This window comes from Coregonus clupeaformis, chromosome 3, assembly GCF_020615455.1.
Source record: "Coregonus clupeaformis isolate EN_2021a chromosome 3, ASM2061545v1, whole genome shotgun sequence".
In the NCBI taxonomy this organism is placed as follows: domain Eukaryota; kingdom Metazoa; phylum Chordata; class Actinopteri; order Salmoniformes; family Salmonidae; genus Coregonus; species Coregonus clupeaformis.
Window position 1 is genome coordinate 39,428,004 of NC_059194.1, and position 19,949 is coordinate 39,447,952.

The following is a 19,949-nucleotide window of genomic DNA, read 5'->3' on the forward strand; positions in this document are numbered from 1 at the left end:
ATCTTGTGGAAACAATGGTAATTACACTGAGCAGCTAGTTTGAGATCTTAGACACTCAAGTTGGCACTTTGTTTGACAAAAAGCACACATTACAAATGTATTGTAAATAAAAACAAAAAAACATGTAAAACAGGTAGTGTAGAGATGCGGTCAGATATTCAGCAGGAGGCAGAAGGTTCGGGAGCATAACTGTTGATATTTATTTACATTATTCAAGTAGTGGTATCCGATAAAGATATTTACAATATTTACAAAGCCAAACGAACTGAGTCTCAAGCAGGCTTACCCTGTCTCTATCAGGTTAGACAGGTGGGGGTGTACCAGGCTAAAGCAGCCTCCCCAGTCAATTTTCCAAAACAGAACTGAATTCCCACCTAAAACAGGGCCATCCCGGAACGTATCATAAATCATCATAACATACAAAACTGTCTAATACACACAAATTGGGCACTCAGGAGGGTCTGCTGGGATGACCCTAGAGCCAGATAGGAGTTACACAAATCATTTTTGGTAATTTCATCTCAGCCAGCAGATGAGCTCCCGTCTAACCGACCTCCGCCATCCATACTGTGGAACACTGGGCTATGTGCATACTATATAATATGTGATGGCTATTTGATGATATTGTGGAGATTGTCGACTTTTTAACACAAAATAAATTACAGACAGTGTCACCAGCAAAGCACCCCCACACCATAACACCTCCTCCTCCATGCTTTACGGTGGGAAATACACATGTGGAGATCATCCCTTCACACTTAGGCCTCTACTTCCAGCTTATACATACTATGTACATTTTATGGACACAGTCAATCTTACAATAATTATATTTTGTTTGTTTTCACTCCTGAACTTCCTCCACCCACAACATTGCCGATAATTTTCATGATGTCCATCTGGTATGCTTCTATATGCCATTTCTTTCTAACTGTGCTCTTTCACAAAAGCTCTCAACCTATAACCTATATACTTATTATGGACACAGTATGCTTTACATTAGTTATCTTGTTGTTATTAGTTGTTGTTAGTTGTTATTAGTCCCATCCTTCAGCTCCATTCAACACCTCCCATCTATCTCTTAACACCATCCATATTGGATTTCTATTTGCCATATATTTTTTCAACTGTACTGTGATGTTTCACAAAAGTTCTGAACCCTTCTATTCTCATTGTTTCTACAGATTGTAAATTGAAAATAATAGTTTTTGCTAAAATTATTATTATATTATTGATCGATTGACTATGACTTTTCAGATCACCCAGTCGTGCTATCTGCAGAGTTAGCTCCAGTTAAATATTGCAATCCTTCAGCCATTCCTGGACCTGTGATCAAAAACAAGCTACAAATGGACAATACCAAAACAAATGATCTAATGATTCTGTCTATTCACAGCAAAATCTGCAGAGCTGGGAAGATTGTATCCCCTATATAAATAACATTCTATATGTAGCAAGAATTTTGTATAATAATTTAAATTGAAAAATTCTAAGTTTTGAATCCGGCGTTGTTTTGCGTATCAGTTCATAAACACTATGCCATGGAATCGGAATGGGGCGGCAGGTAGCTTAGTGGTTAAGAGCGTTGTGCCAGTAACCGAAAGGTCGCTGGTACTAATCCCCGAGCCGACTAGGTGAAAAATCTGTCGATGTGCCCTTGAGCAAGGCACTTAACCCGAATTGCTCCTGTAAGTCGCTCTGGATAAGAGCGTCTGCTAAATGACTTAAATGTAAAATGAATCGGTACGTCAAAAAACTTCCCAACTATTTTGCAATCTATATGGGATGGCTGTCGATCCTTTGGTCCTTAAATGAAACTGGTATACTTTTTTATTTATCACAGTTTCCTTTAACCAATTATGGTCTTTAATGCAGGGCTGACAGACAAGTTCCTTACTTTTGCCCCCTTCCCCTTTCCTCTTCCATTTTTGCAGTAATGCTTGAATTATTTGGAAGTAATTTTGGGTAGAGCAGACATTTCCATATGGTTTTGTTAGCTGCATGTGCGAAATTACTCCACCACTCCTACCTATGATGTCATTTATGAAGATTATACATTTTGTAAAAAAAAATCAAAAGATTATGGTTTTTTATCAATTAGTAATTTGAGTTTAACCACAATATTTGTTGCATTATTTGTTCTATCGTTTCTGGAGGATTCAATTGAAATTGCAACCAACTTTCTATGACTTGTTTTAGAAAGAGTGATATTTGGGAGATGATTTCCTTTACAACCTCTCACTTTCAGTTATTAGAAATCTGAATAAAGGGAAAAAGGCCATTCTTGAACATGGGGTGAGACAATCTTACTAATTTGCTAGAGAACCAGTTCGGATTTAAGTATAACTTTTGTATGACTGAAGCTTTTAGTGATAGGTCTGATGCTTTAATATTTAATCATTTCTGTCCTCCGAATTCATATTCATTTTAGAAATAGGCCCATTTAATGTCATTCTGATATAAATTCAAAAACTGTTTGCTAGGCATAGGCAAGACCATAAGTAAATAGGTAAACTGGGATAATAATATAGAGTTAATCAGGGTGATTTTTCCACAAATAGACAGGTATTTACCTTTCCATCTTATCTATTTTTAATAACTTTCTATAAAAATGTATTGGAGTGAGATCATTTATTTCATTTGGGATATGTATTCCGAGTATATCCACATCACCATCAGACCATTTTATTGGTAAACTACACAGTAATGTAAAAATTGTATTTTTTAGTGATCCAATATGTAATATAGTACATTTATCATAATTTGGTTGTAATCCAGAGAGGTTAGAAAATGTATCTAGAGCCTCTATGAGGCTGTGGAGGGATTCAAGTTGTGGATTTAAATGAAAACATGAATCATCAGCGTACAATGACACCTTTGTTTTTAAGGCCTGGATTTCTAATCCCTTGATATTATTGTTGGATCTGATTTTAATAGCTAACATTTCAATGGCCATAATAAATAGATATGCCGATAGTGGACAACCTTGTTTTACTCCTCTTGACAGTTTAAAACTTTTAGAGAAATAGCCATTATTTACTATTTTACACCTAGGGTTACTATACATGATTTTTACCCATTTTATAAGAGATTCTCCATAATTGAAATGCTTCAGGCATTTATATATAAACTCCAGTCGTACCTTATCAAATGCCTTTTCAAAGTCTGCTATGAAAAGTAGGCCTGTTTCCCAGATTTTTCATAGTGTTCTATTGTTTCCAGGACTTGCCTTATATTATCTCCAATGTATCATCCATGTAAAAAACCTGTCTGATTAGAATGAATAATGTCTGACAATACCTTTTTAATTCTATGTGCTACACATTTTGCTAGAATTTTTGCATCACAACACTGAAGTGTAAGGTGCCTCCAATTTTTTTAATGGACTGGATATTTTTCTATTTCTCACTTGTATCCCGTTTCAGTAATAATGAAATCAGACCTTCTTGAGTACCATTTACAGTTGAAGTTGGAAGTTTATGAAAAAAAAAAAAAAAAAGGTATGCACTCACTTAACTGTAAGTCTCTCTGGATAAGAGCGTCTGCTAAATGACTAAAATGTAAAAAATGTTTACATACACTTAGGTTGGAGTCATTCAAATGCTTTTTTCAACCACTCCACAAATTTATTGTTAACAAACTATAGTTTTGGCAAGTCGGTTAGGACATCTTCTTTGTGCATGACACAAGTAATGTTTCCAACAATTGTTTACAGACAGATTATTTAACTTATAATTCATTGTATCACATTTCCAGTGGGTCAGAAGTTTACATACACTAAGTTGAATGTGCCTTAAAACAGCTTGTAAAATTCCAGAAAATGATGTCATGGCTTTAGAAGCTTCTGATAGGCTAACTGACATAATGTGAGTCAATTGGAGAGGTACCTGTGGATATATTTCAAGGCCTACCTTCAAAATCAGTGCCTCTTTGCTTGACATCATTGGAAAATCAAAAGAAATCAGCCAAGACCTCAGAAAAAAAAATGTAGACCTCCACAAGTCTGGTTCATCCTTGGGAGCAATTTCCAAACGCCTGAAGGTACCACGTTCATCTGTATAAACAATACTACGCAAGTATAAACACCATGGGACAACACAGCCGTCAATCCGCTCAGGAAGGAGACGCGTTCTGTCTCCTAGAGATGAACGTACTTTGGTGCGAAAAGTGCAAATCAATCCCAGAACAACAGCAAAGGACCTTGTGAAGATGCTGGGGGAAAAAGGTACAAAAGTATCTATATCCACAGTAAAACCAGTCCTATATCGACATAACCTGAAATGCTGCTCAGCAAGGAAGAAGCCACTGCTCCAAAACCGCCATAAAAAAGCCAGAGTACGGTTTGCAACTGCACATGGGGACAAAGATTGTACTTTTTGGAGAAATGTCCTCTGGTCTGATGAAACAAAAATAGAACTGTTTGGCCATAATGACCATCGTTATGTTTGGAAGAAAATGGGGGTTGCTTGCAAGCCGAAGAACACCATCCCAACCGTGAAGCATGGGGGTGGCAGCATCATGCTGTGGGGGTGCTTTGCTGCAGGAGCACTTCACAAAATAGATGGCATCATGAGGAAGGAAAAATATGTGGATATATTGAAGCAACATCTCAAGACATCAGTCAGGAAGTTTAAGCTTGGTCGCAAATGGGTCTTCCAAATGGACAATGACTGCAAGCATACTTCCAAAGTTGTGGCAAAATGGCTTAAGGACAACAAAGTCAAGGTATTGGAGTGGCCATCACAATGCCGTGACCTCAATCCTATAGAAAATGTGTGGGCAGAACTGAAAAAGCATGTGCGATCAAGGAGGCCTACAAACCTGACTCAGTTACATTTACATTACATTTACATTTAAGTCATTTTGCAGACGCATTTAGCAGACGCTCTTATCCAGCGACTTACAAATAGGTGCATTCACCCTATAGCCAGTGGGTTAACCACTTTACAACAATTTTTTTTTTTTTTTTTTTTTTTTGGGGGCTAGACGGATTACTTCATCCTATCCCAGGTATTCCTTAAAGAGGTGGGGTTTCAAATGTCTCCGGAAGGTGGTGAGTGACTCCGCTGTCCTGGCGTCGTGAGGGAGCTTGTTCCACCATTGGGGTGCCAGAGCAGCGAACAGTTTTGACTGGGCTGAGCGGGAACTATGCTTCCGCAGAGGAAGGGAGCCAGCAGGCCAGAGGTGGATGAACGCAATGCCCTCGTTTGGGTGTAGGGACTGATCAGAGCCTGAAGGTACGGAGGTGCCGTTCCCCTCACTGCTCCATAGGCAAGCACCATGGTCTTGTAACGGATGCGAGCTTCAACTGGAAGCCAGTGGAGTGTGCGGAGGAGGGGGTGACGTGAGAGAACTTGGGAAGGTTGAACACCAGACGGGCTGCGGCATTCTGGATGAGTTGTAGGGGTTTAATGGCACAGGCAGGGAGCCCAGCCAACAGCGAGTTGCAGTAATCCAGACGGGGAGATGACAAGTGCCTGGATTAGGACCTGTGCCGCTTCCTGTGTAAGGCAGGGTCGTACTCTCCGAATGTTGTAGAGCATGAACCTTGCAGGATCGGGTCACCGCCTTGATGTTGGCGGAGAAACGACAGGGTGTTGTCCAGGGTCACGCCAAGGCTCTTCGCACTCTGGGAGGAGGACACAACGGAGTTGTCAACCGTGATGGCGAGATCATGGAACGGGCAGTCCTTCCCGGGAGGAAGAGCAGCTCCGTCTTGCCAGGGTTCAGCTTGAGGTGGTGATCCGTCATCCATACTGATATGTCGGCCAGACATGCAGAGATGCGATTACGCCACCTGGTTATCAGAAGGGGGAAAGGAGAAGATTAGTTGTGTATCGTCAGCGTAGCAATGATAGGAGAGGCCATGTGAGGATATGACAGAGCCAAGTGACTTGGTGTATAGGGAGAAAAGGAGAGGGCCTAGAACTGAGCCCTGGGGGACACCAGTGGTGAGAGCACGTGGTGCAGAGACAGCTTCTCGCCACGCCACTTGGTAGGGAGCGACCGGTCAGGTAGGACGCAATCCAGGAGTGAGCCGCGCGGGAGATGCCCAGCTCGGAGAGGGTGGAGAGGAGGATCTGATGGTTCACAGTATCAAAGGCAGCAGACAGGTCTAGAAGGACAAGAGCAGAGGAGAGAGAGTTAGCTTTAGCAGTGCGGGAGAGCCTCCGTGACACAGAGAAGAGCAGTCTCAGTTGAATGACCAGTCCTGAAACCTGACTGGTTTGGATCAAGAAGGTCATTCTGAGAGAGATAGCAAGAGAGTTGGCTAAAGACGGCACGCTCAATAGTTTTGGAAAGAAAAGAAAGAAGGGATACTGGTCTGTAGTTGTTGACATCAGTGGGATCGAGTGTTGGTTTTTTGAGAAGGGGTGCAACTCTCGCTCTCTTGAAGACGGAAGGGACATGGCCAGCGGTCAAGGATGAGTTGATCAGCGAGGTGAGGTAGGGGGAGAAGGTCACCGGAGATGGTCTGGAGAAGAGAGGAGGGGATGGGGTCAAGCGGGCAGGTTGTTGGGCGGCCTGCAGTCACTAGTCGCAATATTTTATCTGGAGAGAGAGGGGAGAAAGAAGTCAAAGCATAGGGTAGGGCAGTGTGAGCAGGACCAGCAGTGTCATTAGACTTAACAAACGAGGATCGGATGTCGTCAACCTTCTTTTCAAAGTGGTTGACGAAGTCATCCACAGAGAGGGAGGAGGGGGAGGGGGGATTCAGCAGTGAGGAGAATGTGGCAAAGAGCTTCCTAGGGTTAGAGGCAGATGCTTGGAATTTAGAGTGGTAGAAAGAGGCCTTAGCAGCAGAAACAGATGAAGAAAATGTAGAGAGGAGGGAGTGAAAAGATGCCAGGTCGGCAGGGAGTTTAGTTTTCTTCCATTTCCGCTCAGCTGCCCGGAGCTCTGTTCTGTGAGCTCGCAATGAGTCATCAAGCCACGGAGCTGGAGGGGAGGACCGAGCCGGCCGGGAGGATAGGGGACACAGGGAGTCAAAGGATGCAGAAAGGGAGGAGAGGAGGGTTGAGGAGGCAGAATCAGGAGATTGGAGGGAGAAGGATTGAGCAGAGGGAAGAGATGATAGAATGGAAGAGGAGAGAGTAGTGGGAGAGAGAGAGCGAAGGTTGCGGCGCGCGTTACCATCTGTGTAGGGGCAGAGTGAGTAGTGTTGGAGGAGAGCGAGAGAAAAAGGATACAAAGTAGTGGTCGGAGACATGGAGGGGAGTTGCAGTGAGATTAGTAGAAGAGCAACATCTAGTAAAGATGAAGTCAAGCGTATTGCCTGCCTTGTGAGTAGGGGGGACGGTGAGAGGGTGAGGTCAAAAGAGGCGAGAGTGGAAAGAAGGAGGCAGAGAGAAATGAGTCAAATGTAGATGTAGGGGAGGTTGAAATCCCCCAAAACTGTGAAGGGTGAGCCATCCTCAGGAAAGGAACTTATCAAGGCGTCAAGCTCATTGATGAACTCTCCAAGGGAACCTGGAGGCGATAGATGACAAGGATATTAAGCTTAAATGGGCTAGTGACTGTGACAGCGTGGAATTCAAATGAGGAGATAGACAGATGGGTTAGGGGAAAAATTGAGAATGACCACTTGGGAGAGATGAGGATTCCTGTGCCACCACCCCTCTGACCAGATGCTCTCGGGGTATGCGAGAACACATGGTCAGACGAGGAGAGAGCAGTAGGAGTAGCAGTGTTTTCAGTGGTAATCCATGTTTCCGTCAGCGCCAGGAAGTCGAGGGACTGGAGGGTAGCATAGGCTGGGATGAAGTCAGCCTTGTTGGCGGCAGAACGGCAGTTCCAGAGGCTGCCTGGGACCTGGAACTCCAGGTGTGTGGTGCGTGCAGTTACACCAGCTCTGTCAGGAGGAATGGGCCAAAATTCACCCAACTCATTGTGGGAAGCTTGTGGAAGGCTACCCAAAATGTTTGACCCAAGTTAAAGAATTTTATGGCAATGCTACCAAATACTAATTGAGTGTATGTAAACTTCTGACCCACTGGGAATGTGATGAAAGAAATAAAAGCTGAAATAAATAATTCTCACTACTATTATTCTGACATTTCACATTCTTAAAATAAAGTGGTGATCCTAACTGACCTAATACAGATCATTTTTACTAGGATTAAATGTCGGGAATTGTGAAAAACTGAGTTTAAATGTATTTGGCTAAGGTGTATGTAAACTTCCGACTTCAACTGTACATAGGAGTGGTTAAACAGGCTAATAACGGTCCTCTGAGTACATCAAAAAAGGTTTTGTATTCCTCGACTGGTATGCCATCCAACCCTGGAGTTTATCCGGACTTAAAGTCTTTAATTGCATCCAGAAGTTCCTCCTCTGTAATTTCACCTTCACATTAGTCTTTCTGTATGGCTGTTAATTTTACATTATCAATAAAAAAATAATCCCTACAATTAGATTCAGTTAGAGGAGATGGAGGCGGCTGAAACAAAAACATATGCTTAAAGTACTTTGCTTCCACCTTCAAAATATAATTTGGTGAATCATGGGTGACTCCGTCATTTGTAACCAGTTTCAGTAAATTATCTTTGGTAGCATTTCTATGTTAAAGATGTAAAAATAATTTATTATAAAATAATTATTATTTTGTTATTATCTGCTAAGCCATTACAATTATATATTATAATTGGCTATACTTATTTCAACACTTACCATAAAAAGATACAAGTTTCAAATCTATTTATTATAATATATGTTTGTAAATTTTGCAATAAAAGGTACCATAGTGATTGAGTATCCATATACAGTGGCTTGTGAAAGTATTCACCCCCTTTGGCATTTTTCCTATTTTGTTGCCTTACAACCTGGAATTCAATTAGATTTTTTGTGGGGTTTGTATCATTTGATTTGAAGATGCAAAATATTTAATAATACCAAGTCTCTTGGTGTATGTCTCTATAAGCTTGGCACATCTAGCCACTGTCATTTTTGCTCATTCTACAAGGAAAAACTGCACCAGCTCCTTCAAGTTAGATGGGTTCCGCTTGTGTACAGCAATCTTTAAGTCATACCACAGATTCTCAATTGGATTGAGGTCTGGGCTTTGACTAGGCCATTCCAAGACATTTAAATGTTTCCCCTTAAACCACTCGAGTGTTGCTTTAGCAGTATGCTTAGGGTCAATGTCCTGCTGGAAGGTGAACCTCCGTCCCAGTCTCAAATCTCTGGAAGACTGAAACAGGTTTACCTCAAGAATTTCCCTGTGTTTAGCGTCATCCATCATTCCTTAAATTCTGACCAGTTTCCCAGTCCCTGCCGATGAAAAACATCCCTACAGCATGATGCTGCCACCACCATGCTTCACTGTGGGGATGGTGTTCTCGGAGTGATGAGTGGTGTTGGGTTTGTGCCAGACATAGTGTTTTCCATGATGGCCAAAAAGTTCAATTTTAGTCTCATCTGACCAGATTACCTTCTTCCATATGTTTGGGGAGTCTCCCACATGCCTTCTGGCGAACACCAAACGTGTTTGCTTATTTTTTTCTTTAAGCAATAGCTTTTTTCTGGCCACTCTTCTATAAAGGCCAGCTTTGTGGAGTGTACGGCTTAAAGTGGTCCTATGGACAGATACTCCAATCTCCGCTGTGGAGCTTTGCAGCTCCTTCAGGGTTATCTTTGGTCTCTTTGTTGCCTCTCTGATTAATGCCCTCCTTGCCTGGTCCGTAAGTTTTGGTGGGCGGCCCACTCTTGGTAGGTTTGTTGTGGTGTCATATTCTTTCCATTTTTAAATAATGGATTTAATGGTGCTCCGTGAGATTCTCAAAGTTCTTCATGGTGCCACTTGCTTGGTGGTGCCCCTTGCTTAGTGGTGTTGCAGACTCTGGGGCCTTTCAGAACAGGTGTCTATATACTGAGATCATGTGACAGATCATGTGACACTGAGATTGCACACAGGTGGACTTTATTTAACTAATTATGTGACTTCTGAAGGTAATTGGTTGCACCAGATCTTATTTAGGGGGTTCATAGCAAAGGAGGTGAATACATATGCCTGCACCACATTTCCGTTATTTATTTTTTCAATATTTTTGAAACAAGTTATTTTTTTCATTTCACTTCACCTATTTGGACTATTTTGTGTATGTCCATTAAATGAAATCCAAATAAAAATCCATTTAATTTACAGGTTGTAATGCAACAAAATAGGAAAAACGCCAAGGGGTATGAATACTTTTGCAAGGCACTGTAGCTGTACCATGATATTTGCATTGCTACTAAGTAACCCTCCAATTGTTCTCCACTATTCCCTCCGCTAAAGCCCCTCCCCATCCCAAGTTGGGTTGTCATCCCAGTGATCGGCATACCACCCCTGTCCCCCCGGATCCCTAGGCCCCCCGAGAGGCCAGGACCCATCCTTCGAAAACAGCACACAGAGCCACACACTTTTTTTTGCACACAGTGCCACCCACTTCTTATCTTCTGTATACCCCCCTACCTTGTCACAGCACAACTTATTGGCTCAAACGCATTAAGAAGGAAAGAAATTCCACAAATTAACTTTTAAGAAGGCACACCTGTTAATTAAAATGATTCCAGGTGACTACCTCATGAAGCTGGTTGAGAGAATGCCAAGTGTGTGCAAAGCTGTCATCAAGGCAAAAGGGTGGCTATTTGAAGAATCTCAAATGTAAAATGTATTTTGATTTGTTTAACACTTTCTTGGTTACTACATGATTCCATATGTGTTATTTCATAGTTTTGATGTCGTCACTATTATTCTACAATGTAGAAAATAATAAAAATAAAGAAAAACCCTTGAATGAGTAGGCGTGTCCAAACTTTTGACCGGTAGTGTATGTACAGAAATATATTTAGAAAATTACCTTCTCGAGATCCTTTAGCAATCTCGAGTTGAGGACGACGTTTCTAACTTTCTCAAAAGCTGCTGATGACGTGTTCAGCCAGGGGCGTGTTTCTTCCTCTTCGGGTGTGTGTGGGGGGGGGGGTTCACATCTGTTACGGGAGTCTCCATTGACACACTGGTGCTCATTTGTGATGTGGTGAACTTCAGTGATCCATTTTCCTTTCAGCACCTGGACACTTCCACCAGCAGTGACGGCACAGTACCACTGCCCTCACCCATGGCAGTACCTGAGACAGATAGGGAACAAATGAGACACCTGAGTCATTGACTTGAATGATCGCCTCTGTCTGAAAATTCATTTGTAAAAATAAATAAAACCAAATTCATTCCTATATTGTGACAAGTTCAGGTGGTTCTGAGTTTACCATAAAATATATGACAGTACCTCTGGCTTCCCGATAGCCAACAGCTGTTTCCTCACACCTTTGGCTACTGTATGTGCCACAGGTCGTACTCATGCCAGATATGAGAATAGTCCCTCAAGAGCACCCTCACACTTGGATGCCTGTCGGTGGCCAGGGTTTCAACTACGCATCCATGGGCCTGTAAGGATAATAATAAAGGCATTATTACTAAAGGTACCTAAAGTAGGCCTACACATTGCATAACAGCATTAATTGCATTTGACAAAGACAAAAAATAGGTTATAGCTTACCTCAGTGTGTTGCAGGCATCTCTCTAATCCCTCTGTCTCCAACCAGTAGATGTTCTTCAACTCGGTCACATGCACACTCTCCTGGGCGAGGATCAGGTGGGAAGCAGAGTCCAGGATGGTGTAAGTGCCAAATGATGTAGAGGCGCTGTATGTTGGTGAACTGTTGCCGCGAGATGGACACCAGGCTGAGGAGGTGACAAGTTTCCACAAATGTGGTGTGGGAGTTGTTTGGAGGGATTCCCTGCAAACAACTTTCCCACTCTGGTCTGGAACTACCACTTCCTCTTGTAGCCCACAACACACTCGGACTCCATGGTGATGGCAAAACCACTTCTGTACTGGGATGAGCTGATTACACTTGCGCCACATCCTGGCTCATGGCAGACATTAAACAGCTCCTTCAGCTTGCTATCGAAGATGATGTATTTTGCATCTTGCACACACTCTTCGATAGAAACTCCTGGCTCGCACTGCGATGATTGTGATTCTGAGCTGCTTCTCTCAGGCTCAAACAGTGAGACCTGGTCTTGACTCATCTCATTCTCACTCTTACTGTCAGTCAGCTCCTCCATGATCTGTGGTGAAAAGGGGCAGGGCTTGGTCATACACAGATGGGCATGAGCGCAGACTAGCTGTGCCTCCAGCTCTGTAGTGATGGTCCCGGTGGACCTCTTCTCCAGCTCAGCACAAGGACACTGGCACCCAGGGGTCAGTTTGGCAAGCAGTACTAACCATTCTTTCCTGTTGGTAGAAAACAAATTAAGTCAGTTGTACTAAGAACATGATGAGGCATCTTTTAGGCTATAGCTACAGTATATTCTTCAAGAATCACTGCATATACTGTATATTGTCCATTTTATATCCAAATTCCCCTCAGGAAAGACAGATTGTGGCATGAAATAAAAATAGCTTAGAAATAACATGGGTTTGCATGCAGCTACCTCCTCTGACTCCTGCACAGTCTCCACGGTCTCCTCCAGGATGAAAACCTTTTTAGGGATGACGATGTCATCCTGAAAACAAACAAACATTTTGTTACATTTGCAGAACAAAATATATCAGTTGGTTGTAAATGTGTTATGCACACAGACAAACACACACACACAGTATGTGACATACAAATACAGGGACATTTTACAACAAACATTATGTAAACTTCAGTCTAACCATCTAATCTACACACACAGACACAGCAGAGAAAATACAGGAAGCGACATTTCTCTTTCAGCAACTGTTAGAAATAGCGTAATACAAATCTGGTATTGGAATAAGAGAAAACATAATCAAGAGATATTCAATCCAAGCTAAATTTATTATATGCAAAATATATGTATGATAAGTATGATGGTTCGTATACGGGCTCACTGAAATACCACGCAGGGCAGACAGAGAACTGATCCATTGTTACAGGCTGTTCTTTAAATACCCTGACAGTGATAGTTCCCGCTCCTTGCTGGGCCTATCAGGGTAGAGACTGAGCGTGGTTTAGACTTACTCAGCCTATCCGTTGGCGCACAGGCTGGTCCCATCCCCTTGGCGCTTCACTGTTGCCAGGTGTCTAGTTGTTTTGCAACTTATCCAGAAAGTCAGCACTTTTTGCAGTACACATGTCCTTGAGTATGATGGTTTAACAAAGAGGCAGTGTGTATGTGTCTGTGAGAAATACAAGTCTGTCTCACCCTACTCCCTAACATTCCTCACATGAATCACATCATGTTATGTGAAACAATTTATATCAGTACAGTACAAACCTTTTATGTTTAATCATTAATGCATTCTTTCTAAGCTAGTCATCACATCTAGATTCCCACAAAACATTGGCTATGTCAACTTCAGTCTATCTATCTAAGGTGGCGCTAACAAAATCAGGTAGCTAGCTAGCTAGCAACACTTGTTGACAGCTAACGTTACTGACTAACATTAGCTGCTGCAGGCCAAATCAAATCTCTGTCAGCATAACTAGCTGATCTTACTTTCACTAACTCGCGCTGCCTCCTCCGTTCATTCCTTGACACTGTCTGAAGTAATCGATGTTGTCGATGATGGTCGGTCAGTAACCCAAACACCGTAACTGTCAAAGTTGAAGATGGAGGGGCAAGTGGAGGGCTTCAATGTTTGACTTCTTTCCATTCGGAAACTCCTGCTTGCTACATCAAAAGTGCCTTTCATAACAAAGTCCTCCTCCGCAAAGTGCTAGCTACAGACACTGCCTTGTGAGCTGGCACGTCCTTCCTCTTCCACTTTTTCCAGTATTGTGGGTCCTTGGGATTGTTTTTGTAGCAATTAGTACAGCCTGGGGCTATACAGTTCACGTTTGAATTACTTCTCGCCATCTTCATCGTCCGCTGCTCACTCTTCGATTCACTCTCCACACCAAAACTCAATACCACAGACAATTTGCTCACTCCTACCAATGACGCATTGGTGTCAGTCGTTACTATGGCAATTTAAGATGGCACTGACCATAGGTCAAATAAACGTTGTTCAAGATCAAAATATTAAAAATAGGTTTCTATGTTACATGCACATGTTTAGTATTAGTGGATTGAATACATATTGTTGCTAAGCTTTCCTAAAGTGTTTCCGTTCCCCTTTAATGTTCTCTGAACTATTTGAGAATTATTCCCAATGTCAAACCAGTTGGAGAACGTTCCTAGAACATTACCAAAATTGAAATGAAATGTAACCATGTTTGAACTTTTAGGACACCAGGGTTAACACCCCTACTCTTATGATAAGTGCCATGGGATCTTTAGTGACCACAGAGGACACCCGTTTTAACTTCCCATCTGAAAGACAACACCCTACGCAGGGCAATGTCCCCTTCACTGCCCTGGGGCATTGGGATCTCCTTAGACCAGAGGGAAGCATTCCCAAACTGGCCCTCCAACACCACTTCCAGCAGCATCTGGTCTCCCATCCAGGACTGACTCTGCTTAGCTTCAGAGGCAAGCCAGCAGTGGGATGCAGGGTGGTAGGCTGCTGGAAAATAAAATATAATGCTCTTTGCTCTGTGTCTGAGCCCCCTGTGAAAACACTGATATTCTCAGCTAAACAGATAGGTCTGGCAAGACTGGGGCTGACAGTGACAGAGAGGAGGGAAAATAATGAACTTGAACTTGAATTCAATGGTGATCTATGGGGGAAATGAGGGGAACATTTTAATAGGTTTTAAAATGGCTAAGTGTGAAAAGAAGAATATAGGATTCACAGAATCCATGTTAGTTAGTAGGAGGAAGAGTTTTAATCACAGTACTGTTCTCCTCCCTGTGTGTTTGTATGTTGTATGTTTAGTCTGGGTGACGGCTGCTCCTTCCCAACCTGTCTGGTGAACCAGGATCCTGAGCAGCCCACCTCTTCTGGACACAACCCCCCTCCCAACAAGACGTAAGTGTTCATCCCTCACAGGAAGGCACTGTCCTGTCTAGAGTCTTCATATATTTGTTCATTTTCCATAAAGAGGGTTTTTGGATACAGATGTGAAAGAGATCACTTTAAATCAAAACAAATCACAGTTTATTTACAGTGCATTTCACCAGGTCTCAACACACTTTACAGAGAATAAATATTAGAAATGGGAAATGGCCCCCCAAGCGGGGGAAAGTGAGAAAGGGAGGGAGTTAGGGAAGCAATGATGGAAACATAAAGTGAAGTAAATGAACAGTAGAACGAAAAGGAAAATTATGATATAGACTACCCTAAATGTAGGCTGAAAAGGTGTGTTTTTAGCACAGACTTAAAAATTGAGTCTGCCGCCCAGACATGGATTGGGAGGCAATTCCAGAGGGATGGTGCTCTGTCGGAGAAGGCCCTGTCCCCAGCTGTGTTTTTTGAAATTCTTGGGATGACAAAAAGGCTGGCGTCCTGTGATCTGAGGGTTCTAGTTGGTATGTATGGTATGAGCATGTAGGTGGAATTGTATGTTAATAGTAAAACTTTATAGTCAGTGCGAACCTGTATGGGGAGCCAGTGAAGTGAAGCAAGAATTGGAGTGAGAACTTTCTGGGTCCTCTTAGGACTCTGGCAGCCACATTTTGTAGAAGTTGGTTTCAGATTAGTGGTGGCACAGCCTGATGAAAGAGCGTTACAGTAATCTAGACTGGATTTAATGAAGGCATGGATTCATTTTTCTGCATTGGTAAATGAGATTAGGTTTCTGCTTTTGGCTATGTTCCTTAGATGAAAAAAGGCTGCTCTGGAAATGTTCCTTATGTAGGTGTTGAATGAGAGATCAGAGTCTAATATTACACCGAGGTCTTTGACAGATTGTTTTGCTTTGATGATGGAGCCGTCTATTTTGACAGGTGAGTTTGATTGTGATTTTCTATGTTTTTTGGGCCAAAAATGTTCATTTCAGTTTCGTCTGAATTTAGGAGAAGAAAGTTTGCAGTCATCCACTCTTTTATATCAACAATACAGGATTCCAAGTGCGATGTTTGTGTGATGTCAGCGGTTTCATAGACAGATAAACCTGAGTGTCATCAGCATAGCATTGAAAGTACATTTTGTTTACAGTGGGGAAAAAAGTATTTAGTCAGCCACCAATTGTGCAAGTTCTCCCACTTAAAAAGATGAGAGAGGCCTGTAATTTTCATCATAGTCATTTTTTTTTTGTGCAAATTATGGTGGAAAATAAGTATTTGGTCACCTACAAACAAGCAAGATTTCTGGCTCTCACAGACCTGTAACTTCTTCTTTAAGAGGCTCCTCTGTCCTCCACTCGTTACCTGTATTAATGGCACCTGTTTGAACTTGTTATCAGTATAAATACACCTGTCCACAACCTCAAACAGTCACACTCCAAACTCCACTATGGCCAAGACCAAAGAGCTGTCAAAGGACACCAGAAACAAAATTGTAGACCTGCACCAGGCTGGGAAGACTGAATATGCAATAGGTAAGCAGCTTGGTTTGAAGAAATCAACTGTGGGAGCAATTATTAGGAAATGGAAGACATACAAGACCACTGATAATCTCCCTCGATCTGGGGCTCCACGCAAGATCTCACCCCGTGGGGTCAAAATGATCACAAGAACGGTGAGCAAAAATCCCAGACCCACACGGGGGGACCTAGTGAATGACCTGCAGAGAGCTGGGACCAAAGTAACAAAGCCTACCATCAGTAACACACTACACCGCCAGGGACTCAAATCCTGCAGTGCCAGACGTGTCCCCCTGCTTAAGCCAGTACATGTCCAGGCCCGTCTGAAGTTTGCTAGAGTGCATTTGGATGATCCAGAAGAGGATTGGGAGAATGTCATATGGTCAGATGAAACCAAAATATAACTTTTTGGTAAAAACTCAACTCGTCGTGTTTGGAGGACAAAGAATGCTGAGTTGCATCCAAAGAACACCATACCTACTGTGAAGCATGGGGGTGGAAACATCATGCTTTGGGGCTGTTTTTCTGCAAAGGGGACAGGACGACTGATCCGTGTAAAGGAAAGAATGAATGGGGCCATGTATCGTGAGATTTTGAGTGAAAACCTCCTTCCATCAGCAAGGGCATTGAAGATGAAACGTGGCTGGGTCTTTCAGCATGACAATGATCCCAAACACACCGCCCGGGCAACGAAGGAGTGGCTTCGTAGAAGCATTTCAAGGTCCTGGAGTGGCCTAGCCAGTCTCCAGATCTCAACCCCATAGAAAATCTTTGGAGGAGTTGAAAGTCTGTGTTGCCCAGCGACAGCCCCAAAACATCACTGCTCTAGAGGAGATCTGCATGGAGGAATGGGCCAAAATACCAGCAAGTGTGTGAAAACCTTGTGAAGACTTACAGAAAAAGTTTGACCTGTGTCATTGCCAACAAAGGGTATATAACAAAGTATTGAGAAACTTTTGTTATTGACCAAATACTTATTTTCCACCATCATTTGCAAATAAATTCATTAAAAATCCTACAATGTGATTTTCTGGATTTTTTTTCTCATTTTGTCTGTCATAGTTGACGTTTACCTATGATGAACATTACAGGCCTCTCTCATCTTTTTAAGTGGGAGAACTCCCACTGTATATCACCTAAATGTATCATGTCCTTGTTCAACCATCATAGATTGATGATGACCATGACACGATTCATTGGGATGAGTCTGGGGTATGGTGAGTGCGCAGATGGCTGATGAGACCAATCTGAGCCCGGAACACTCTTTGGCACACTGGACATGATATCTTGGTAGCAGTCTCCTGACGGCTCTGTTAATACAGGTTTTGTCTCTTTACCATGGCATTTTTGGTCCTGCTGGTTTCAGAGGTGGTAGTGCCTTTACGGATGAGTTTCCACCTGGTGGGACAATGCTGAGCAAGGCTTTCCCATGACCTTAGATGGATGTTAAAGCTCTTGAGGGAGGCCTTCAGGGTGTCTTTAAAGCGTTTATTTGAACCACCTTGTGCTCGCTTCCCATTCTTCAGCTCTCTGAAGAAGATCTGCTTAGGGAGACGGGTAGCAGGCATCCTGGCCACATGGCCCGCCCATTTGAGATGTGCTTTTATAAGCAGTGTGGGAATGCTCATCATGTCGGCACAGCTGAGGACTTCAGTGTCTGGGATTGTGTCCTGCCACTTGATCCTCAAGAGCTTCCTCAAAGAAAATAATATGGACCCAAAATCGACCTTGGGTAAGGATTCATTATCTAATTGTACAAACTGGAGTCTGTCTGAAAGGTAAGAGCGGAACCAAGAGAGTCTCTGACCTCAAAGACCAATATTTGTTTCTAAGCACCTGAGAAGGGTATGATGGTCAATAGTATCAAAAGCTGCGCTTAGATCGAGTAGAATGAGTATGGAGAGAGAGACATTATCAGATGCAAGTTGTAAGTCATTGGTGACTTTTATAAGGGCCGTTTCGGTACTGTGGTGAGGTCTAAAACCAGATCGATAGGATTCAAAGATTGAGTTTGTATTTAGAAAATCAATTTTGGACAGTTTACTTAGTGTGAGCCTAAAATATTCCAGAGTAGATAAGGGTGTCAAATCATGGTGCTCGTGCACTATGGGCATGTTAAAGGAATTTGAGGGGTTAGTTGGTAAAGTAGAAGTTGAGGTTATTTTATCTCATTGAATCAATTTTGTCTGTAAAGAAAGTCATATAATCAGAACTGGAATATTGAGTTTGTAACAATTGGCTTTTGGTCATTTTAGCAACCGTATCCAATAGACATTTAGATTATTTTCATTAAGTTTGGACAGAGTTAATTCACATGAATTGCTTTTGGAGAAAGAAATCTGATGTTCAACAATCCAAATTTGAGTTTGATTTCTGGTAAGGTAATATATGAATAAACAGCAGCTGGGTGGCAGGGCTAAATGCCCCTGGGGCGAGTGGGCCTGCCAAGACAGTCTCAATGGGATAGGAATCAGGACGAAAACTCAACTCAGGACAAAAACTTAGCTCAGATCCCTTGAAGCTCGCAGATAACAATAAGGGACTATTTATCTGTTGAGTAACTGGGGTCTGGGCATGCCAGTTACACAATTTTTTTCACATTTACCACATTTACACAACTTAAGGTGCTGATCAAGGGATCTTGCCTAAGGTTTTTTTCTGTGTTGTGCAGTGTTGGAGAGAGCCACCAGTTCCCAATCAAAACACTGAGGGAGTCCCAAAGTCGACTGCTGAACAGCGCCCCGTCCTGGACAGAGAATGGGGCCGCAGAGGACAAAGAGAGACTGGGTGAGGGATCAACTATCTGATGGGTTATTTTCAGTGGTTAAATTGAGCCGGAGTCAAAGGCAGAGCGAGGTGGAGCCGAGCTAACCCTAACCCTAACCCTATCCCTAACTTCATGTCCACATCCTGGTTCAACCCTAACCCTATCCTCAACCACAACCCTAACTCTTACCCTAGGTTCATGTCCACATCCAGGTTGAACTCTATTTACTGTAGGCATGTTTTGTTTTTTAGGCACAAGTAACATAGAAATGGCCTTAGAAAATGAAACATAACCACAGTGAGGAATGAGGACTTGTACCTGGAAACATAGGTGAGTTGGACATTTACAGTATCTCAATATTTAAATAATATTATTATCCACGAAGCTTGAGATAAAAACGATATGATTTATATATAATGTGTCACATAATATTTATTTCATTCAACAGGTCCCAGTGTTCAGAGTGCCTATGAGAATGTGCAGTTGTGATAACATCTTACCATAACCTGTCAGCTTTCATATAATAACACACTGCTTTAGTTAATTGCTGCTTATAAGGTTTAGTTTACTGTTGTTTTTGCTCTCAACATTATCATTGGAAACAGACATTACATTTGAATCCAAGGAAACATCATTGTTATTTTTGTTTCTAGATAAATAATTTAACATGGTGAAAACTGGTTTCCTGGAGCCACTTTTGTATGTGGTCAGTAAATCTATTTTCTTTTAGTAAAGGGCCCTTGAAGTATTGTTGTACAATTTGATT

The 19,949-nt window shown here is 42.3% G+C and overlaps 1 protein-coding gene across 1 annotated transcript in view; it reads left to right on the plus strand.

The window, feature by feature from the left end:
* Positions 1-19,518, plus strand: part of LOC121547201 (palmitoyltransferase ZDHHC2-like) — a 39,271-nt gene extending 19,753 nt beyond the window's left edge. The window contains exons 10-12 of the mRNA XM_041858350.1: positions 14,829-14,921; positions 19,088-19,203; positions 19,435-19,518. Coding sequence (XP_041714284.1) covers positions 14,829-14,921; positions 19,088-19,203; positions 19,435-19,475 — 250 coding nt within the window. The 3' untranslated portion in view covers positions 19,476-19,518. The remainder of the gene's footprint in view (positions 1-14,828; positions 14,922-19,087; positions 19,204-19,434) is intronic.
* Positions 19,519-19,949: the final 431 nt, after the last annotated feature.